Here is a 24,960-nt window from a genome sequence, read left to right on the forward strand (position 1 = left end):
GAGCTGAGTTTAAAACCCAGAACTTCTCAACTGTGAGTCGGACGTTCTAAATAATATACATCTAATGTGTAGAATTGTTGATCGAGATCTTGTTGTTGTTGCTCCTGAAGAATACTGAAAGGTACGGTGAGGAGCGTCCAGTGGGTGTACTATAAGTCATCCACTCCCCCTGATCTGAGGAAGGTGGCCCTAGGGGCGGGGACTGCATCGAGGAGGTTCGGGTTTGCAGGATGATATTCTCATGCACTCTCAGTTTGCTGTGACTTCGTGCAACACTTTGCGATTGACACTTTGCTGCTGCTGCTTTCTGTCGTTGTGTGCCCCGGATCTCGCAGCGTGGATCCCAACAGTCTGAGCAGTTCGTCGGACGTTTAATCTTGCTGCGTTTTTACTTTATTTAGTCGACATCCCATCGAGCGACTTTTAACAAACAGGAGGCTGTAGCGTGTTTATTTACCCGAGAAAGAAACCCGCAGCACAACGTATCGACTTAAAGGTAAGACATGTGTTTTGTATCGCGATTTTCAACTTGTTCACTTAAAATGTCAAATTCTTCCTTTTCAAAGTGCTTCTTGTTATGCGTATATGAGCGAATTCACTCACAAGGTTGCATGCCTTGTTTACTTTTTTAAATCGCTGCATGCCATACACATACATCTCTTTACCATATGTGGGGAAATTATTAAGCAGCAAAAAAGGGGTGTACTTGGGTTTAGTCCGACGTTGTACTATTAAAAGACTTGACTACAATATTTGTTTCAAGAACACAGTAACATCTGGATGAATGGTGTTGAAACCACGTTTACAATACAATAACATTCAAATCAAGAGCAGTATGGTACGTTCTGCCTTTGAAAAGGAACTGTGAAATTATTCTTTAAACATTATGTCTGATAGGTGCATCAGATGACATCTAATCGACTATTAATTGGGTTTTTTTTATAATGAAATAATTATTTAGATGTTTGTTTATTAAAACTGTGCTATTCCCCCCCCCCCCCCCCCAAAAAAAAAAAAAATCAAAATTTCAAAAAAGCTGTCACCCTTCCCACGGTCGGGCCTGACCAATTCTGTCTGTTGACATCTTCGGGGTCATCACGTGTGATTGTGATGCTCTCTAGCCAAGCTGAAGGGCATTGGCATAAGTGTCACTTTGCATCCATCAGCCAAGTAAGCACACCCCCACCACCCAAAAATCATGAGATGATCTCCACGTCAGTTCGTGAGCCAAACCCTTATGGGTATTATCCAAGTCATTGAAAGCAATATGCGATTTGTTCAGAAAGTTACAGATGCTTAAGTTCTACTGTGCACTTTTACACTGGTGAAATCAAGTACTATTTGGTGCTACTTGTAGTTTCTGGTAGTCCAAGAATCCACGCATGTCGAGCTAATGCTAATTGCTGGTTGGTAGAGCATAATTAGCTTAATTTGGACAATCAATCTCCTTTTCTCCAACTACAAAATAGAGAAAGGTTGTTTTACGAGAATGACTTGTATTCAACAATGCAATGATAAAATGATGATATTGCCAATGCCACTTAGTCCTTAGTGTACTACTGACACAAATTGATTGTTTGTGCATTTGGAGCTAAATGTTTGTTGAAATAGCCACAACAAAGCAGCAAAGTGAGGCCAGAGGGAGCGATCAACACATTGGGGGAACTACAAATCAGTTCAGTTATGTTATGGTTTATGTCGCTTAGACTTGTGTTTACGTTTCTGGAATCGTTACTTTAATGCTTGGAGCTGTGCACGCTGACTGGCCTGCACAACACGATTGCACATTCTGCTAAAAATGTTTCATTAGATTAACTTTCTTTTTGTTGTTGTACGCGGCGCTGAATTTGCACTACACCCACCTGAGATTACTTTTTAATGTTTTGGTTACATAGTATGAGCAAGACAAGATTGTGAAAGTGCAACTAGTCAAGTGCAGGACACAAAAGATGGACAATAATTGAAATGTTGACAAATCGCAGTAAAAATGTTTCTCCTCCAGTAAATTGCAGTAACAGCTGGGAATAAGATCACATTTCACCTGAAGAGATTGGCGCCACGGGAACCATTAACATAAACCAGTGTCCAGGTGTATGTGGGGGTGTGTGTGCGTGCCTGCCTTGTGTATGTGTATATGAATCCAACCATCATAACTTGGCCCAACAGATTGGACCAACTGGTTCTCGTCACACTCAGTTCCCTGATCTGCTTTACTACTCTGGCTTTTTGTCTGCGGTGGCGCCCGTTGCTTTCTCAGTGACAAGGAGAACTGTCAACGTAGAGAAAGAAAGTCATCGACAGTATACAGAGGCATGCTTGTTTCTCGAGAACATTCGCGTTGTCAGGAAGAAAATGCGAAAGAAGCAGCCGTATTGATGCTTCTGGTGCAGCTGCCATCGCAGATGAATAAGCTCCGCCTGAAGCTTTTTTTGCTTGTGAGCTTGATTCACATGAGTTGTGCTGTCCAAATACAAAGAATGGTGATTGTAAAGCTGCATTGTCATTCATATGAAGAATCACAGCCAGCAGCGACATTACATTGGGTGTCCCACTATTGAGTCAAGGACAGAAACTGGGTACAGTGAAACTTCAAAAGAAAATCCATGGGATTCATGCAATTTGCAAATTTATCAGAACAGCTTTTTCACTTCGGATATGATGCCAATATTGCTGTTTAGGGTTGAAAATGCAGAAGTGGCCAAAATGTGTGTTTGGGAGCACACTTACCAGCGGGCGGAACTATTGTTATAAATACTGGAGTCCCACAGGAACTGATTTGATAGGAGAAACACGTGTTAGTTAGAGCGTTGTATTGATCCCGTTTTGAATTTTAATGTCAGTAAAACGCCTGTTTTTGGCCTGGTTATTCACGCTGTCAGAATAGTCTCCTTCATCAGCCTTGTGAGGATGAGCGGTCCAGCTAATGGATGGATGCCGGCATTGAGCTACGCCACGATTTTTTTATTTTTTTTTTTAGTATCTATTGTTGCCACTTATCAAGCAATATTTGTTCCAACTAAAGACTGACAAAAAACACCTAACGTGTGACTGGAGCACTCCTTTTAATAGTGACTTTGATAATGTGTCACTCTCACTCATGTTCCAGAGCACAAGTGTGGAAAGTCACTCGCAGTGAAAACAAACGCAAGTGTGCCTTCGCAACCGTCGATGAAAAGTGTTAATGCAGTTTTCAGCCCGCTGAGATTGTCGGTTCAGTGCATCACCTTCCAAAAAGAACTGAAATTAATCAATCTGCAGCTCCACATGCTTGAATGCCCATGATATGGGTTTTCCTAGCACTTTGCTCACCCCCCTCCTTTTTTTTTTTTAACATTTTGTCTGATTTGCTTGCTAATGAGCTTGCAGACCTGGCAAGTCATCTAATCACTGGCACTGATTTCACATCCATCAGCCTCCCCTCCTGTATGAAATCATCTATTATTCTCTCCTCCTGTTTGTCCCCGTTCCGTGTCTGCACCCTGGCTCGGAGCACGGGTTTCGAGTAGTGCGGTAGCCCGGCCGTCACGCCGGCACAGTGCGCGGACCTAAATGGAGTATCTATTGGCTCAATGAGAAAATTGCTTTTCTCGATTGCTGGAGGACCCTCCATTTAATGTGTGTGAGACTCAGGCCGCAGCCAGTAATGGCTTCAGCATCTTTGTTGTCTGCAGACACGAGTAAATGAAATTTGCTTTGCAGCGGCAGAAATAATTTACTCTCAAAAAGGTGACATTTCCATTGCTGGCTTGACTATGTATACTTGGTATTTAAGCCGTGACAAAGTCTTCTTCCGCCTATTTTCATCATTAAAGTTTTTTACGCCTACGAAATATGACACTTATCTATCACAATAGTGATAGGTGAGTACCAATGAAGGTTTTCATAGTGGCCCGATACACGGCTTATTTCAAGGTATCGAGGACTAATTCAGGCGATACCAGTCACCAAAATAATGAAGGCACATTATATGGCCATTCTGTCATCAGACAGAAAAAGGGTTGAAAGAACTTCTTTCTGAACTGGATCCTTTTTGTCTCAAATTGGTTTTCATCCATTGATATTGGTTCTTATTTTAAATAGCTATAACAAATCAATATAATTTTGTTATAAATGTTAATTTGTATTTATATAATTAGAGAAATTATCGTTTTTTTCTCAGCTTTACTAAGCAGTCCAACTTGATGGTGTCATACTTAACAGTTAGATTAGCCTGTGCTACTTTCCTTTTAAATTGAGTTTGAACAAAAACTAAAACTCAGGGAGTTGTCAGTTTGAGTTCATACATTTGTTCCTTTATTACAGATTTTAAATATTCTAAGTCAGACTGACTGTTTTGCCTTTTTGACTGAAATACATGAAAGGGTTTTCATTGAAATCATCTGTCTTTGGTTTAATTGAAATTATAATGAAATTATTAGTGGTATCGGTTACTTGATGGCAGCTTTGATAAGTACTCAAGATTAATAACTTGTGCTGGTATCAATCTGGGGAAAAAAGTGGCGTGGAACCTCCCTATTTTTTACTGATAACACAGTTGGATAGGTACCAGCAGTTGAAATTGTAGTTGATTTTGTAAACTTTTTTTTAAGCCTTTTTGTTTTTATTAAATGTGTTTTACAGAAATGTTTATTCAATTTTAGTTTTAGCTATTTTGTCTGTTTTCATTTACTAAAATAACCTTAGTCAATAAGTGAGTTCAATAAACTAGTACGTATTCCCTATAATTGAACATATTTGGTCATTTTCGTCACATAAAAATCAATAATATCCAAGGATTCTGATACACTGCTGCATGATTTTCCTTCTGTGTATAAGTGTATGAACCAGGAAGCGTTGGCTGACCTTAGCGTAGGGCAGCTGGCGGACCCCGAGTTGACACAAGAGCAGGAATCGCAGGCTCTCAGCTTCCTCTTTATCACAAGGAAACAGGTCGCCCGTTTGGGCTCGACCCACAAATTCTTTGGGCTTATCTTTCCTGTGCCCTATTTCCTTCAATAATGGCCAAGCTTAGTTGGTAATGAGGTAAAAGGTAGGTTTTGGACAAGCTGGCCCTGGCTGATAGCTGCTTCCACAGCAGGGTTTTAGTGAAGAACGCATTCTACCTCACCTCAGGATGTGGAAACCGCCTCAAACTTGCAGTCCTATTGGCTTATATTTTCACAAACTGCAGTTTTTGAGGGGCTGAAGTCATAAAAAATGGGACTAAAAGTTGTAAGGGATGTTGACTTGATCATCACTGAGCGAGAGTAGAGATGGGTGCTACTCCTTTTTTCTGATGAGCTCAGATGGAGGCTTTGTGCAGCCTCTGAGTCTTGAACTGATACAGCACTAACATGAGATAAGCCATCTGATATCCACAACACAGGATGAAGAACTGATCATTTTTGGTCAAACCAAGGCAGCGTACACTGCTGCCTTATGTTACAAACGCTCGAAGGCTATTTTTCGTGATTGTTGTGATCTTTTGGCACCCGTGAGCCGCCCATCCCCTCACAACCTATTTCACCAAAGAAGCTGGGTAAAATCTAATCAAGCCCCACTGTTGACAATGCACCTATATGAAATAATGATGACATACCATGTTAGTGACACGTGAACTGCCTTTTCTGTGACAGAATTACGACTTTTTGCGCCATATTAAGCGGGATGAAAATAAAATCTAATGTAATGTAATTACATGTAATGTAATGTAATGAACACTGTTAACCCTGAAGCTGAATAGATGAAGAGAGCCTCGCGAATGACCCTACGCCTGCACCATAATTCACAGAAGTCATACTTGGTGAGACCGGTAAATACTGGGATGCATTATGTAGAAAGAATGTTGAATTGTTACTACTGTATTATGAAAAAAAATGTTGAACAATCAAAGCATTTATTTTCTTTTTGTGGCCAATTATCAATAAGCTCTTGTTACAGGCAGCAGCAAATGGGAAATTCCTGTCACACAAAATTATTCCGTTTCCAATTCGGGTAATATGACCTCATCAACAAAAAAACATACACGAGTAGTAATTACAAAACATTCAAACTTTGGCAGATGATGCCTCAGGGGGTGAAACGTAAGCTTAATTGGATCTTCACCGTTGTTTTGGGCCAGAGGCCAATTCACCATTATTGCTCTATTTCATTTGTTGAGAGGTCAAACTTCCTTGTACTTAAAAGTGTTCCAATCTCGAATAATAAAATCCTTAACTTTCTATTGGAATTCTCTATCCAATGATCTTTTAACATTGCCTGAAAGTTTGGAGTCAATACTTTTTCCAAAAGTCGTACTTTCGATGGGATTTTGACATATGTATGTGCCAAAAATTTAAATGCATTTTAATTTTAGATCTCAACAGCAACATTAAGTTGATGTAACCTGGTCAACTTTTAAGGTACCTTCATGTATTATACATTATTTTTAGGGGAACTAAGTGTTGAATTAGAATACATGAATAACTCTGTTTTTATTTTTTGATACACGAGAACTGATTTGCCAGAGTTGCTCACATATTGACATAAAATCAAAGACCCTCATTGATTTGTTATATGAAAGTCCAAATCTGACAAAACCGGTAAGTTTATTTATTTTTTTTTTTCCCTCCCCTGTTGTCGACATTAACGGGAAATTAGCAGCCTGCAGCGGCAGCCTCCTCTCTTATTTGTCGGCTTCAGTACCTCTGTAAGTTAGCTACTGCAGCTAAGTAGCACGGCTAATGTGGCTAACGTGCTACTTTTACGGAGCATTTTATGTGACATTGCTCACGGTAGGACGCGAGCAGTCTAACGAGCTAAAATGTGATTTAAGGAAGCAAACCCTTACACCCACATAGTATTTGAATGATTGATTTGAAATAAACTACTATCACTCGACGGTAGTTAATTTCAAATCAATCATTTTTCAAAATGTACATTTATTTTTCAAATTTTATTGTGGCCTGTAAATGTTTGTTATCGTAACAAATGCTGTATTATATATTTTGTTTAAAAATAAAGCTGTTTTAAAAAATCTAGAAAAATTGCTACCAAAAAGGATTTTACCATTATATCATTTAGAGCTGTATTTTCAACCCCGCCATACCGTGATATTTTTGCCGAAGGTTATCATACTGTCAGATTCTGATATCGTTCCACGCCTAATTAAGAGTATATAGAAACACTCTCCCGGGTCCTTTCAGTTGTTGCACCACCTTCTTTGTCTCCGCTTGTCAGACATTTTTATTGATGATACCGTGAGGCCCGAGTGTGTTTTTGCAGCCTCTCCCCGTGACTCACTGCCCCTGATGCTGTTCTCCTTTACTGACTCGAGCATTTCTCTTGTGAAATGAGAGACTCTCTCCCGGTTTCTGGGCTTTTTCTCATTTTCAGCAGCTTCCAACCCCTTACACTTTTTGCATGAGTTTCCACGACATAACACGGTAAATTAATAAATCGATAAGCAGTATCAGATATTTGTCACCATAAACAAATTAAATGCATGCAATGTGGTTGAAGGCAATGGTAACTCATGAGCCGGTTGAAGGTACTGATGGTGTGGTGATATATGGCCACCGAGCGGTCTGTTTGTTGGTATGAGTGACACAACCTTGTTTGCAATGGTTGCGTTTGCAGCCTGGCTGAATTACAGAGTACCTCGAAGAGATTTATTTTCAGCATGATATGGGTTTTCAACCCAGTCTGCTAATGACACACTGCCTTTCCAGTCTGCGATAACCATGCAAACCTTGAGCTCATGATGTTGCCTGCATGTGTGTGTGTGCGCGTGTGTATATATCTAGTTTATCCAGGTCTATACATAGTGCTGCTTTGAAATACGAGATACGTAATTGAATAAAAATCTCCAGGCTTTTTTTTTTTTTTTTATATATATATATATTCTGGTCTCAACCCTTTAAGTCACATTTGGGTAAATTACATATTATTTAAAAAGTCCGTATGTATCGTTTGTTAGTGACCAATTAAATTATTGACCATTTTATAGGGGCTCTTCTGAAAAGTGATGCTTATGTAGATATGACAACTTTGGCTTTTAATGGATACTATTAGGCGGCTCGTGGAAAAGTAGTCAGCACGTCTACCTCACAGTTCAGTGTCCCAAGTTAAAATCCAGCTTGCTTCAGCCTTCCTGTGTGGCGTTTGCATGTTCTCCCCAAGTCTACGCACTTTCTCATCGAACACTCCGGCTTCCCCCTACACTACAAAAACATGCACGGCAGGGGTATTCGACGCTCTAAAGTTTATTCGGGTGTGATTGGGTGCATGAATGATCATTCGTATCGGTGTGCTCTGCGATTGACTGGCAACCATTCCAGGGTGTCCCCCGCCTGAAGACTGCTGGGGTAGGCACCAGCCAGCCAGCGACCCTTGAAAGAACAAGAGGCTATGGAAAGATAGATACTATTGGGCTTTCTTTGAGCCATATGTGCGGTTACAATTTGATTCTTCAACAAATATTCTGATTATTTATTGATGCGTCTTTTTGTTCCTATTGAAACCCCTATCCCACTGGGGCCGCTACACCCGTCCCAACCCGCATAGTCCTCCTTGTTCATACACTCCTTGTGTAATATATTTAATACTGTTTATTGTAATACATATGAATTAAATGCTTGTTTGTTAAAAATGTAGCAGCAGAATACCTCTAAAGATAACTGCATTTTAAATCACAATATTAAGAAAAAAAATTCTACATTTTTCTGGCCATATGGAGCGAGATGTATACCCATAGTAAGCACATTTTCCCATCCAAGCCCAGGCCTGCTGCATCTTTCCTCTTTAGTAGCCCACGCATAATGTCTATGATGTTACTTCCTGCAGCTCGGGTTAGATTCCAGCAATGTACCAGTGGCTCCCACAGGAAAAGACCTCACCTCAACTATAATGTGGGTCCATTGTCAGCAGCGACGGCATCAAGGGAGACGATCAGGGTTTGATTTTGGCAGCATTCCACAGCATGATCCAATAATAATCTCTGTGGTAATTTTGTGCAGAAGTCGACTAATGAGCTCACTCCTGCAAGGATCACAGGCCTGGAAGCGAGGAACTTGTTCGTTTCTCCCACCTTGTTAAAGAACAAGATATGGAAAAATAGGAACTAATGATGCAAAGATAAACATTGGTGTGTTTACATAGATAGAAACTTGATCGTGGGTTGTATTACTCCAGCGATATCTTTGGTACTTACTCTAAAATTGATCACAAGTCACTGGTCTAACTCAGTTTTTTTTTTTTTTTTTTCTGTAAGAAATGCTGGCTTGATGGGAATGTTCTAGCCCAGGGTTAGGACATTTAAATGCTGCGATGGGCTATGCAAATGGAGAAAGGGCCACAAATTTTACTCTGCGTTACTTGGGGGCCAAATTAGACTGCACACTTTCTAACCAGAAAAAGTTGTCCCTTTTGTCATGTTTTTAGTATTTTTGAACCCATGTCCGGAATATCTCAGTACATATTTTCAAATACGCTCCAACATACGTGTAGGCAAAATGCTAAAAGCAGCTTCTTTTTTTTTTCACGATAACGCCATGAAAATTGATATGCACTTATGCTTACACTGATGTTAAAAAAAATAGAGGACTTAATAGTAAAATTCAACACTACTTGTCAATGACGTTTACTTAACTTTCCAACGTATTGGCATAACGTATAGTTGATAACGTACTACCCTGTGGCACCTTAAAATCTTTACACTCCACACTTATGTAATTTGGAGATCAGTGTTGTCGTGGAAACTGCGGCTAAAATCTTTTATGGCCGATAGTTTCTCTAAATCCTCTATCTCATTGAGAGGCAAAAGTTGGTGAATATCAGCAAGGATAGAAGCTCTTTTGATTCTGTCGGGGTTTGTTCTAGCCAGCCACTGGATGTCGCCAAAGGGTTGCCTGTACTGTTGTGGTTGCAAGGAAATTTTGAACACGTTCTCGTCTTTTTACATTCAAAACCTACGACCAAATTAATCCTTGCAATATTTGACCACTCGACAACTTTGCACACGTGTTTTATATTGTCCTGGCTCGAGTAGCTGCACATTATCGTCTCAGTGTGTACAGAGACACGGAAATAGAAGTCAACCCTATGACTTGCGGCACACATCCAACAACCCCATCGGCCAGACTTTTTTTCTACACATGCGATTTTTTTTTTTTTTTATCCTTGTGAGGTGGACCAGATGAAATATGTTTTATACTAGCCCCGATGTCTTTTGAGATGGAAACCTTTGAAAGCTAGGGCGGCCGAAGGTTTAGCTAGCACAGCAGCATTAGCTTAACCCTTTGTGAACCCCCTAACATGCTCCCTCTCCACTCCACGCTAAATAAATGAATAACCATTTAAACCGCAGCCTTTGCGGTTACAAAATCACACTTTTCAATTTGCGATTATACGGCAAAGGCAATGAATCACTCTGACCCAATTCTAACTTAAAAATGCTCTGTTTCAGAGAACAAGTTAGTGGAAGGTACCTAAATGCAGTCATTCCCATTATAGAGCCGTTAGTGGCCAAGACTGTTCTATTCCGGTTGGCGCCGCTCTTTGCATAAACAAGCAAAGCAGCTCAATGATGAACCCTTTAAGCAGTGGCAGACTGTAAAATATTTTTTTCCGCCACTTTTACAGCCCATCCACAACCACATCATTAGACCAAATGTGCCTTTAATATTTGAAGCCAAAGCTGCTGCTGAACTGTTGCTTCCATTGTATACATTCAAAGCCGCCTGTTATCTTTTCATGATTTAGCGCAGTTCTCTAAAGCTGCCATTGTACCACGTGTGTCTCCCTAAGTGCTCCAGCACAGCCTGTTAGCAGCAGACCAAACAGACATCCTGTAGACATTTAGTTTGTATTCTTCCTCAAAGGGAGAAACAATTATCTGGCAAAGCCCAACCCCCCCACTATTCTCATCACTTTTTCATATTTCTTTATGAAATTTTTAACACAGTGCTGCTTTAAAAGCTCGCCAGTCAAGACAACATTCATGGGTCACTGCGTTAAAACAAGGCCAGTCCTCTGGGCAAGCAGTCGGTCATTGTGTGTGTGTGTGTGTGTGCGTGTGTGTGCACGGCATTTAATAAAGGCAGTGGATCATTTCCACAAGGGATTGTGAAGACTTGATTTTCCTGGAAGACAGAAACAAGAGCATAAGATTGACTGCAAAATGTCTTTCAGATTTATCATAGCAAACACACGTTTCTATTCCTTCCCTCACTGCCATTGAAGCTTAGGCATGCGAATGTGAATTTGCTGCACCGAAAAGCAAGCCAATGTTTAACCATTCTGACGCTCATAAAGTCAGCTCAATGCATTTATCAGTGCAAAGCCAGGTGAAGGCGTCCTGGCTGTGCAATATCGTTTTGCGGTGACGGATTCTCTCAGGTGATCCTCGACGCCTTTCAGTTATTTGTCATTTGTCCCACTTGAGGACGAGGAGGCTGCTGCAAAGTCACCCCCGTTAATTTTCAGCACCTTTGAACTGCTCAGGCTTCGTTCCAAGAGATGAATACAAAAACGAGCCAAGATCACCTTTCATGATAACAGAGCTGGAGGCAGTGGTTCAAGATAGCGAATTTCCATTTTTATCTCCCATGTGGCTGCATCTGAATCAACATCGAGACAGCATAAGCATAATCGCGCCTCCCATCGTAATCGGGGGCAGTTCTCTGCCGATAAAAATCAGATATGAAAAGGGATATTTTTGAAAAGTGAACATTTGCATAGATAGGCCCCGTCATTATGAGTTTAACGCCTACAGATATTTCCTACCACTATTGCGATTTCGATTTCTTTTGTAATTCCCCCTAAAATTAAGCTTCACTATTCACCAGCTACAGTAACATTTAAAAACACAACAGAAAATGTCATCACACCATCAAAACATCAAAAGTTTTCCCTCTAATAATGTTAAGAGACTACAGTAGTTTTGCAAGAGGCAAGACCGACTGCAGTACTTGCTGTCACGTATAAATATGGTTTTATGCCTTATAGTGTATGTAGAAATTCATTTTTAATTTAGATAACATGGCCATATTTGTGCTCAAGACTTCAGTGCTTGAAATGGATACCAAGGGATTTAGCCTTTAGTGAAATTGCCTAAAAAAGTATCATGGTATTAATTGAACCTTTTGGTATTAACAGTAATGGTGGGTAAAAATGTATAAACATCATAATAGGCGTATATCTGAATACATTTAAATGTGAATAGGTAAATATTTAAAAATTGTACTTTATACTTAACTTATAGTTATTCTACAAAATTTATTGAACCTTAAAAAAGTCCCACAGCATAAGGAAATCAATTAAAATAACCAGAATTTTGAGAGTAATAATTGAGTAAATCTCAGACAAGATAGTTCAAATAATGTCACTGTTATCTATTTTACTTTTAATTTAGTTTTGAGCTCTTAGTCCTGGCTGACGTTTTTGCCACTGTTCAGCATACCCGTAATAAACCAAAGAGATAGTGCAAATGTTAGTAAAGCATTAAGTAATGTGTTTTTAAAGTTTTTGTAATTAGCTCAATACACTTGGTTGATGAAGTGTTGTGAAAATACAAGATAGTTAAAACTAGAAAAAAATCAAATGTGTATAACATTAATGGATCCAGATTACTGTTATTATCAAACAAATTATATTCTTGCAGATCACTGGGCAAGCTCTCTTTTGGTCTCACCTCACTAAAAAGAAGCATAAAAGAAACAAACGAGGACATGCTTTGAGCCATTACCAAAAGCGCATTAGCTTATCTCTACAAGCAGTTTGGAATTGGACAACCTTTTTTTTTTCAAACAAGGAACAGATGTTCTCCGTCAAACCATTATTTTAAGAGAGCTTTCGTTACGTTCGCCACATCTAGAGCGCGCCCCCCTCCCCTCGTAGGCTATAGTGCAAGCTTTCAGAAAACCTCTTCAGATGATTCGCTGGCTTTCTGTGCGTACATATTTGTTCTGTTGCCTTTGGCGTCAAACTCAGGTCTGTTGTTCCTCCAAAACGTTTGACAGATTGCAGACAGATGGAGAGTTGTGAAAGTTAAAAATCAAAACCATTTCTTTGTTCCTCCTTCGGCTCCTCCGCGAAGTATTTTATCGGAATCATGATTTTCCAACTCCTGTTTGCCGATAACCCAATTTGCTTGAACGTTTGTTATAAAACTCATTCAAACCCATAGATTTTTTAAATGTCTTTTACAAGTATTCTATAAATAGTTGTCGAGTACAAAAAAAAATCACAAGTGCCACTTTCCACATTTGGATTTCCCACATAATGGAAGTAACATTAGCACTTTTTTTTTCTTTTTTTGGCATACCAGGCACCTGTGAGTGGTTAAATAAGCATAGGAGCAGTAATGCATTTCATCATAAATAACCTGCCTGTGGTCGGTCCCGCGGTCCTGCAGCAGTTGTGAAATGTGCTGTTTATTTACAACTGCTGCGGTCGAGTGCTTTGCTCACAATTTCATTGCTAACCCCAATTAATGCTCAAGTCAGTCTCAGTGGCAGCTACTCAAGCAAGACACGTGTCATCACCCCCCTTAGAGAAAGCGATATCACTATTCGCAATGTGCTATCAGCGTGTTGAGTATATTAAACATCTTCATTTTGATTATGGCGACTGTCAATCAAAAGTAATAATTTTTGTGGAGCTTTGATTTCCCACATTGTCTCTCGGGGTTTCCCTGACCGTCGTGACAAGATTGTCACCGATCCGTCCTGTTTTGTGGTGCAAACTTCGATTGACTTGTTTTTCTTCGGGGACAAGATCCTGGATCGCTTCCAAGCAGCTCAGTTTCCATCTATCCTTTCCGCCGTCTCTCACATAAATCAATGTGATGTAATTGCATGAAGTCCCTTTCCCACAGCTCGGAGCCGGAGGCAAGGGAATCTCGAGGAGAGTGCCTCAGTGTGGCCAGTTAACCTTAAAACCCCTCCGATTCCCGAGACCAAATTCCCACTCAGAAGGGTTTATTTAGACGCCTTAATATCTTTCTTTGCGAACCGTTTCATTTGATGTCGTTTGATGTATTCGTTTCAAGCCAAGGGTCAGTCCGAGTTCTCACAGTTTCTGTTTACATCTGACAAATACACTCTAAAGATCAGCAGATGAGGTCTAATTTCTTTGAGTGCTTTTCGTGTGGTGCCAAGCACGATTTTTCCTGACGTCTCCTCCATCGGCGGCTCTCATTGACGGCCCGAGGCACTGCATTTTCACAAATTTGTGCAATGAAAATTATAGAATTCCCAGCCGCATTTATTTCCATCATTCCTTTCCCCTGAGACCCTCTCGTGCACATGATATCTCGTCTGAGAATATGTAAGGTCTTTGTCCAGGATGCATTTAACTTTGAGAAAGGCCGTGTGGAAAGTATTGTTATCGAATTTTTTTTAGAGGGTAGTGAGCAGCTCATTACTTAGGTTTTAGGGCCGTAAAGCCTGGCACAATCGGGGAGCCATCGGTATTGCGCCATCGGTCTGGGGGTGAATGGTCTATGAATGCAGATGACAATGTTCCCCGCACTCAAGGTGCCGCTAGCTCAACGTCAACGGGACCGGGCGTAAGTTGCGTTGATCACATGTTTGGGATGATGGGACCGTTCAAAATGGCGACCTCCAAGTTGACAAAGGCTAAAGTGATCTCTTGCATTTGCTTGTCGCATTTGTGCTTATCTTTTTCCTGGGGACTCAGGATCATTTAAGGTCGGTGTAACTTTGCCAACGATCAACTAATTTATACTCAAGAAGAGCCTCTGAAATGTACTCACACAGCGCCGCCAAATTTTGCTATGAGGAGCACATGTGCTGTGGGAAATGACTATATGCTGTTGGCTCCCATTCTCCACACATGGAGTGCGATTGATACCTGAGCACTGAAAGGATCAAACCAGTTTGATACTCAGCACTGATGGTGCTGTGCCATCTGCGCTCATAAAAATCTCTAGCACATGAGCCGCCGATGGCGAACTAGAACGCCGTGGGCGACTAAGCGCCAATTGCGCCGCGTGTGTGCCTTCCTTGAAGGGCCACAAATGACTGCTGAAAGAGACTTAACTCAAAATAAAAGTCCTCTCATCAAAAATAAATGGTGATTTATACGGTGCGCCTTATGTATGTTTTTCAAATTTAAGCACAAACAGACCTGTGAAAAATTGTGATATCTGTCAAGGGACAGCGTGGATGTGGGAATTGTGGACTCAAGTGCTGGTAAGTTTAGAGGCAGGGACTTCATGCAATAAGCCATTAAATTAAACAAAAGGAAAAATGGAATCAGGACACAGGAAAAACAGGACAGCAAGACTATAAGGTATAATATATACAGTACTATAATACTATACATATATAATACTATATATTATATAGTACATATAATAATACGATGCATATGACAATTAAACTCTTGAATCTTGAAAAGGCAGGCAGCCAGGTAAATATGAAAATGATCCAACACTGACTCAAAGAAAGCAGGAAATCAAATACAAGGCAAACTAATTAGACAACAAGGAACACCTGGACAAGAGGCAATTTACCACACCATGGTTCTGTGGAGGACACACAACCTCTTTAGGGACAATACTCACCGACAACACAACCGGTTTCAACTGCTGCCACTAGGCAGATGCTGCAGGAGCCTGAGGCAATACGAACGAATCCCTCACACACTGATCTGCCTCATCACCAGTCACTTACCCACATACGCACCTTACAAATCCTGCACAGTGCAGGAATCTGCTAACTACATAATATTTTGCAGTACATGATATTTTGTATATATGCATATAGTTTCCTCCATTGTGAATTGGATACAATCAAAATAAAGACACTAACACAAAGTGGTGGTTACGTGAATGCAGCATGCATGCTACGGCGTCAGAGAGAGACCATACTTTGGAAGCATGCGCTCACTGAGCGAGAGAGTTAGCAAATACAAATAAAATTTGCCATTGGTTTCAGTGCATAATAGCGCGGAACCTACAAAACTTGGGCAAATATGTCAACACTGGTTAGTTAGCCCAGGCTTCCGCAGACAGAAAGAAAATGAAACTATAACGCTTACCAGTCAAGTAGAATGCAGGACTGTGATCTAGGAGGATTAACAGCAGGCATCAACGCCAAGATGAATTCTTGTTGTAATGCAATGTCTTTGCCCCCCCCCCCCCCCCCCCCCCCCCCCCACCACCACCACCACCATTTTCCATTGGCAAACCAACCATCTATTTCCCTTTTTTCCATTTTTATTCATGATTGACATACAAACCGAGAACTCACACAAGACACAAACGGACGTCCAAAATGTGATTTAAATTACGTTGGTCAATGTTTTCCTCCTTCACTTACCGTAGCTAAAATAAACATGACTGTCCCCATCTGGTTGGCGCTCCCCATGAAATATAAATAGACACATTTCTTTATACCTGATTGAAATTTGAAGTGGGTTTTAAAAAATTGTAACAGTCTAAATATTACATATTATCACTTTAAGAACAACTTTCTCTGCAGTTTGTCACATTTTGATACTTGCTATCACCATTGACATGACAAACTAGCTGACATAAGTGTTCTGGTTCATTTTGCTTTTTAAGGTGGTGGCAGTTGGTGGTGCCCCCCCGCATTGAGGAAATGATCTAGATGTGAAGCTTTTGGCTTTGGTAACCCAGTGGGACACCTGCTCTATGCTTCTGTGCAGTCCCCCAAACTGCCAAAGCACAATGCACAAGCAATGTTTCTCTGTACACTAGAGATTCATCTTTCCAGTACTATCGCCTGCATGTACTAGCAACTTTTCTGCTTCGCACATTATATTTATGATCACATCAAAATATACTATACGGTGCTGCACGTATTGAAATTTCCAGGCTTTTGACCAAAAAATGTTGAAATGTGTGAATAACTGGCTTGAACTCAGCTGTTATTGGCTACTGCTGCAGATTCCTGTGGCTCACAGGATAGAACATTTTGATGCTACATTGGGGCTTTTTTTTTAATTCAACTGGGATCTTATCACAATTTTTTAACATTGGTTTTAAAAATCCATCTGTACAGCATCTGTACTAAAACTAAAGAAGATAGATTACTTCAACATCAAATTAACATTACTTTGACATTTTAAAAACGTAAAAAAGAAGATGAAGATGGGAAAATATTTAAACCATTTTTACACATTACAAAAAAATGTAGAAGAAGATTTTTTAACACATTTATAACATGCTTCCATTGCTGGATAAGTGTCACACGGATGGAATGATGTGACTGAATTTTATAAGAAAATGTTATATTTTTATGTTTGAGGCAGACTGCTGCATCTTTTGGTGGAGCAGGAAACAATCCACTCTGTCAGTTGTCATGCACATTGAGTACATATGCTCGCAGATAAAAAAAAAATGCTATCATTGGAAAAAAAAAAAAATCCAAAATCATTTAATTCCAACAAGAATGCACAAGCGACTTGCACGTTGTTTCATTGACATAAGTGATTAGCAGTGTTGAGTCGAATGGCCATATAGGAGTAAAATATTTTACAATTGTACAAGAAAACATGACCATACGTGAGATGGCAAAAATTCTTAGATTTGATTGAATATTTTGGTGGTTGGATGCATTATATCTTACCGAGAGCTCAGTGTTCTGCTTTCTTCCTGTAGCTATACGACAGGAGTCAGTATGAGAAAGAAACAATTATTACAAGTCTCATCTGAAAGCTGGACACAACTGCCGTGTTATTTTCTCTACCCTGGCAGTGGAAAACATCCTGAGGGAAGATTGTCTGCTAACGTCATTATGCAGTCAACCTGGATGTGCGTTGCCTGAATCTTGAGCTTTCCAGGGCTTTAAGATGTAATGCTGATGGAAAGAGTTGTTGTGTGGCTGCACTTTAGCTGGCAGAGCTGCGAGCGGGGGAAGTCCGTGAACAAACTGTTGGGAGTTCACACCCCCCACCCCCTCTGGGTATGCAAGAATGAACTCCTACCTTGGTTCGCAAGGCTGCACCGCTGCTATCCTTGCAGTGTTTTTGTAACCCTCACTAAAAAGCCTTGCTCTTAATTGTGTCCCATGGGCCCAAAGCTTGCAGTATTCACAACCTTTCCTGTCCCTCTGGCTGATCCTACCCTCTTCTTCAGCCTTAAACTCATCCTCCCCAATTCGACAGGCCTTTTTTATTTAATTACTCACCTTCGGTGCATAGTTTTCGATCCCTCCTCAGCCGGCTGACTACTCTCATACAAAAGGCTAACCTTAGGGGATTGCCAAGTTTGGTGAAAGTTGCTGGTGGTTAGCTAAGTTATAAAAGGGTTCTTTGGAAGGCACTGAACATGCTGACTGCTAAAGTGAGAAGTCTGTCTTTCTTACTTTCTTTCTGCTCTCAGTCCTCTCCTCAAGTTTTTTTTTAAAGGGATAGTGTGTAAGATTTAGACCATGTTTCATTATGGACAGCAGGAGGTGCTGCATTTACCATTTTCCGTGGCTATAACAAACCCACCATGTAATATAATTTAATGATAACTAGACCTATGATTATATTTAAAACATACTCCTGGTCATTAAAAACACATTCATTTGCAAGTTTTTGAAATGTTCAATCATTTAATTTATTCCTTTTTCATGAAAACCGGTCTTACACACTGTCCCTTTCAAGGCAAATTACTGTAAATAGTACTCTTAAAAAATTGGACCGTTGATTTAATGACCTGATTTCGCTTGTTGGAGGTAATTTTATTTGTGACTTACAGTAATATGTGTAAGAGTGTTTACAAAAAAAGAGCTTAAAATCTCTAGCTCCAATTAAACTGGTCCTTTGTGTGACAATTACAACAGCATCCTGATGCAGAAATAAACAAAATAAAATTGTTTTCATTCACTTAACCTTGATCTATAATTGTTTCTATCACTTGGCGGTTTATCTTTATCCCCGGTAGTTGACTCCCTCCAGGGAAGGGCGATGATTCTGCATCATCATTGGTCTCATTAAACTAAGTGTTCTGAAGCTATATGGCTGCTGGCGTGTGCCCTCTGTATTCCTCTAATGAGAGCATGTGATATATCTTTTGAATAGTTTTTACAGGCCTCTAATTTAAAAACTAGACAAGTGTGTGACGAACACACTTCAAATTGATTTGATTTCACAGTCATTCCGGCTCTCTGACTGAAACTATGACTACTATGTGTCCCACGATAAAAATGAGTGTGACACCCTTGATCTGGAAGAATTGCCACTTGTACTTTGTATTTTCACTTAAATGCCATAAAGTAGAGGTTTATTATATTACAAGTAAGTATAGCTTTCTTTTGGAAAGACCTGTCAACACAAGAGATGAATTCAGTGCCATGGACGCAAATTCTCATCTATTTAAACGGTAATGACAATAACAAATAATAAAATTCTGGTCAAATACGTTTTGGTTTTTTTTGGAGGGTAGCTACCATCCTTGACGAATGCTCACCTAATATAAGCCAATTGAGCCCTTAACTGTGACCATTGAATGGCAGTGTTTCCACCCTTACAACACAGATATCACCTGCATGCATTTCAAAGTAAGGAATGGAAATCAATCGTTCATGGACCCATATTTACATAGACTGAGCACACAATATTCTTTCGGCCTTGAAAGATGAGTGAAAATGGTGTATATACTGTCCCTCTAGAGGTTTCTTTTCCTGATAACGCTTGGCACTAAAAGAGTAAATGGGAAAATAAACTTCCTTTTTGCATCCTCTACATTTTGTCCGCTTCCTGTTCACAGAGGAAGTTGCGGCTCCAGCTCCTTTGCTGTTCTCTGACCTCTGACATTATCGTCAAGGTTGACCGCCAGATAGACAGGATGCTGTGTCTAACAAAGACAAAAAGCAAAGCACTGATGACTTTTTATTTGTCTTTGTTATACCCGTCCCATTTGCATAATGTAGGCATAGTACTGTATTTAGTATTTAATTGAATAAAGGCGAGGTATGAATTCATTATCATTTAAATACATCCATCCATCCAACCATTTTCTATAACGGCTTTACTCACTAGGGTCGCTGGCTTGCCGGCGCCTACCTCAGCTGTCTATAGACAAGAGGCAGAGGCCACCCTGAACTGATTGCCAGCCAACTGCAAGGCACATAGGGACAATCCACGCACCCAATCACACCGGAGTGCCCAGAGAGAACCCACCGGGCCCGGGGACAACACGCAAACTCCACAGTGGAAGGCGGAAGCCAGCTGGGATTGAATTTGGGTCCCTTAACCGTGAGGCGGACGTGCTAACCACTGCTCCACAGATCCGCCCCCTTTCAAATGCATGTTCCCTATATAGTATTTTAAAAGTTAGTTCAGTTACATTAACCCTTTAAGCGCCAAAGTAGCACTTGGAAAATGTGAACACACCTCACAATGTCAAGTATGCGTCATGCATGTGTATGGGACTTTGATCATGAAATCGCGACGATTTTTGCTGGGATACAAATTATACGGTACGACTACATATCCCAGCAGATTCCGATGCGTAACGTGTCGCTGTTCTATACATAAACCAGTTGTTGATGATGCAATAGGCATGCCAGCGCTTGAAATAACACCAGAGTGAAATCAATTAGCGACCGCCTTGATGATTAAATTCCTCCCAGTGCTTGTGATGTGAGTCGGCGCCTTAGTGAGACGGAGTCGTTGAAAAGAAAAGCCATTTGGAGAGGAAGCCTTTCCGTGCTGCGCTTTGCGGGACCCTTCTCGGTTTAGCCTTTATCGTCTTCCTCGAGGGGCTCGTCCTATTGTTGTGCTTTTCCAGCCGCCCTCGCCGATCTTTCTCCTTGCCCCCATAACTGATTCAATGAGGCGCTGCCATCCGATTGGTGCTCCACTTTCCCGTGAAAAAGGTTTCCATGGGAACCAACAAATAATGCAGAACCTCTCCAGTGTTGCTCCCCTCTAGCTAATAGCCCTCTAAACAGGCGCAGGGGAGAGACGAGCACTACAACAGGCTTCAGGGTGCCATTTGGCCATCCTCGTGTTTGCTGTTAGAAAATGCACATCATGAGCATTATTTACCTACCTTCTGCTTTTCTTATATTCTTCCAGTGGGAAGAGATTACTGGACTACGTTGGCTTGCTAGAATTGGGCCAGATGCAACTTAATGACCATTCGCATAACCAAACAAGAACAGATAGAGCTGTCATAAAACATGAAGATTGATCCCGCGCAAGCAATGTTTTTTTCTGGTTGTAATTTCTTGTAATGATTGTTCGTATAACCAAGGGACTCCTCATAGTCATGTTTTGTTGTGTTTGCGCTCAGTTCAATATTTTGGGAGATAGAAATCTATGCTGTCTATATCAGTGGTTCTCTCAGTGTTTTTTTTTCTGTGATGTAACCCCTGTGAAATATGGTTTCAACCAAGTACCCCTTAACCAGTGCAAAGATTTTTTTGGGTTAAAAAAAAACATGCCATCAATCTCCGATTCAATTATTATTCTGTGTTCCCGCGCTACTTGCGGAACGTGACGCATCGGTGTGACTCCAGTGTCTCCGCAGCTTTGATATATTTTTTTCTCCATGTAATCAGAGCTATGTACTTTGCTGCCACGATCGGTTAGGCTCAGCATCCCAGTGAATGGAATGTCTGCTAGCATTATAGTACGTCGGCGAGATGCTGTGACAGAAGCAATGTGCCGGAAAGCTCCTGAGATATTCTCCATCCAAAATGTGTGCAGGAATGAGTGCGCGCTATCCGATTTTTGGCATCTCATCTGACAACATCTCCATGCAGCTAGTGGAAGCTTTGACTAAATAGTTGTCGGCGCTTTGAAAGCGACGTCTGGCACGGACTGTTTTTACTTGACGAGATTCAAATACCAGCAGGAAAATAGGCTATCATCACTAGATCATTATTTCCTTCTGGGAGAATCTCGTGGCGACACGCTTTTTAGAAATAGGGAAAAGTTTAAAGCATTTAGTCTCATTAGGGACGCTCGGTCGAAGATGTGGCGTACAGTGACAGTTAAAGTGAGCGGTGTGTGAACAAAGTACGGCAGTCTACTTGTGGTGAATAATGCATGAGCTCAGACGCTCATCAAGGTCACACTAGAAGCTGCTTGTCCCAGGTCCTCTAATGACTGTAATTATCCAAGTAAGAAAACCTTATGGCACGATATGAAACTTCCACCTGCACATTGGATTAGTGCAATTAAAGGGTCTTTTCTTGCATTATTGTATGTCTTATTGTCACTTTGCCTTCCGGCCCAGGGGTGAATTTTTTTCAGAGATAAAATAGCAATGAAGTCCCACATTAGCTCTCTGCTGGGAGCGAGTTCCTTCATGTATTATACATGCGTTCTCGGTCATTTGAAGTGTCCTAGAATTTTTTTCCATGTTTTCTCAAGCATTCTGGATGTGTTTCAAATGAATTAAGCAGTCTGCAAATGTGTCGCTTTGCTTCCCACTCTTGTCTCTTTTTGTTCATCTCGTTATCGTGGTGCTGACCTCCGCTTCTTTCATTGTGCTTCCAACAGTCCATGAAAACAGGAGCGGCGGCCAACCACGAGCGAAGACGCCACCTGAACAAAGACAAGGCATCAAGAGACAAACATGGTACGCTATGGAGCTTTTGTTGCATATCCAATGAGCATTTAATTCTTAGCAAACATATCGTGAGAAATCGAAATCTAAGTTACCTGAAGGTCTGTTATAGTTCTGCATTGATAATGCTTTGTTCATACGCAACAGTTAAAACAAGTCTTACTAAAAAACAGCATTTTGCTTAGCTTAATTTACCAAATCAGTAGTCCTTTTCATCTTTTTTCAGTGATGTACCTTTTACTGTACAGTATCATAAAATAGGAAAATATTATTGATTCTTGTTTTGAAGCAAAAGCAGTTAAAGCGGTACGCAAAGATAATCAGTCTGCTTTCGTGGAGGACTGAATGTTAACTTTCAAGAGGCTGAAATTCTGAAGTTTGGACCTAATGCGCTTTTTACAAAGTTCAAAATTGGACATTACTGAATAATGTTGTGTCTATTTTTTTGTATAAGTTACACCAAGAGAAATAGCACGCAGGCAAAAAGCCACTTACTGTATATCATCGGAAGGAGGGGAGCATTGCTGGCGAGAAGCAAGGCTGGCTTTATTTTATTTTGTTCATTATTTATTATGAAGATTTTTTTTTTTTGCCACTACAGCAAACCTACGCTGATCTTGTTGGTTTCTGATTCGCATTTACGTTTGGAACATTAGTATTCCAAGTATGTTTTTCACGCGTATGCACCTGTGAATCTAAGTGACAACAAAAAATGAAGAATCTGATTTTGTCTGAGAGGCAGACATATATACAGTAAATCAGGAGATGATAGGACAGTTCAAAGTTGTAATCAGTTCTTGCGTATAACCATGATCATGAAGGTAAACAACCAGACAAAAGTTTGTGCAAGTGACAAGTGAATCATTGTCTGATTTTCCAACAGAGGTTGCGAACTTGTGGACCTTTTTTGAGGAAGAAAAGGGCAACTGAGGCAAAATCATCCATAAAAGGCATCCACAGTCATTTTATATGATGTTACTTGAACTTTTACCACCTGATGAAACAGTTTAGAATAATTTGGCAGCCTTTGATTATACAGCACTGTGTCTGTATACTGTCAAATCAATAATGATAGTGGGGCCTCTCTAATATACACTACAGCAGTGGTTCTCAACCTTTTTTCAGTGGAGTACCCCCAATAAATGTTTTCAGCCAAGTACCCCTTAACTAGTGCAAATTATTTTTTAGTTAAAAAAAAAAGAGAGGGACTTAAAACATGCATGTAAAAATGTGTTACGGCAATTGCATTGTCATCCATGTATAATTTAGTGTGTTTTATATTGAAGTTGGCTTTTGCAACACACTGCTGCAACATGTGATGTTGTTGCATCGTCTTTGGTTCGTGTTAGTGCGCCGCGTGCACACTAATTAAAACATGTACTGATGCCGTGCGACTGGATGAAATTTTCACCGCGTACACTGTAGAGTTAAACGCAACTGCGGGTGAATCGCTCACAGTGTCGGGGCTTGTTGAGGCTATAGTTTGTTCACTGAACATAAATGACTTGCCGTTTTCCTTTTCTTTCTTGACCTTTAGGTGTGAGCGTGAAGTTTCAAATGTATTGAGGTTTTAAAAGCGCCTTTAGTCCTTCTGCATGGTGGTGGACAAGCTGTCGAAACACGTTTGACTCGCTTCACTTTTGTTTTCCAACAGGAGCTAGTGCTAAGTGGCGATGCCAAATACTGCACTGCAAACAAAGGCCACACTCACACCGTATCTGGGTTGCCGTGGAGACCAGCTTTTTTAATGGATGACTGGATAGTTTCTCAACTGCCCTAAAAATAACCCCAGATGGAATTCACAAAATTGTATTAGAGTCCAAGACATTGGTCACATGATGTTGTCTGCAGTTTGCCGCTTTTTGGCTTGAGTGACATTAGGACATCTGCAACACGACCAGTATCTTGATTGTTCTTTCGTGTTCAGGCTCAAAGTCTTTTTTACTTCTGTTCCATTTGTGCTATTTAAGTTGAGTTTTTCCAGCAAGTGATGGCATTTGAAAATGTCACGGTAATTTTGACGCATCGACTGGGGAGCCTCTCAAAATTTTGAGCTGTACGTGTTTATCAGTGGATGTTTTAACCTGAAACTTGTCAGTCGGAGGAGGGATTCTCTGTTAACAGTTGAAATTAAAGGGTGAAGGAAAAAGTTAAAGTAGCAAAAAGGAAAATATTTATGTAAATGTTGAATATGAACTCCAAGTATTTGTTCAATTGCTTTTCATCAGCTTTTTTCATTTGCAGGATGTTTTTTTTTTTTTAGCCAATAAGACATCTTTGTCTTATTTCAATCACATGAAAAATAGATAGAATAATTCCTAAGATTTACCAAATTTTAGTAGAGAATGTGCTTATGACTCTTATTGGCCAATAGATTAAAAAAAAAAGGGGGGCGGGGGGGGGGGTCATCAAAATGTCGGATATCAGTGGCAATAATAGGCCCG

At 40.4% G+C, this 24,960-nt stretch overlaps 1 protein-coding gene across 1 annotated transcript in view; it reads left to right on the plus strand.

Annotated features, from left to right (window-relative positions):
* Positions 1–203: 203 nt before the first annotated feature.
* Positions 204–24,960, plus strand: part of LOC148422320 (tetraspanin-18B-like) — a 30,983-nt gene continuing 6,226 nt past the window's right edge. The window contains exons 1-2 of the mRNA XM_088416234.1: positions 204–496; positions 22,450–22,528. Coding sequence (XP_088272360.1) covers positions 22,526–22,528 — 3 coding nt within the window. The 5' untranslated portion in view covers positions 204–496; positions 22,450–22,525. The remainder of the gene's footprint in view (positions 497–22,449; positions 22,529–24,960) is intronic.

The sequence above is a fragment of the Hippichthys cyanospilos genome, chromosome 6 (genome assembly GCF_059441005.1).
Source record: "Hippichthys cyanospilos isolate Australia breed blue-spotted pipefish chromosome 6, RoL_Hcya_1.0, whole genome shotgun sequence".
NCBI classification, from domain to species: Eukaryota; Metazoa; Chordata; class Actinopteri; order Syngnathiformes; family Syngnathidae; genus Hippichthys; species Hippichthys cyanospilos.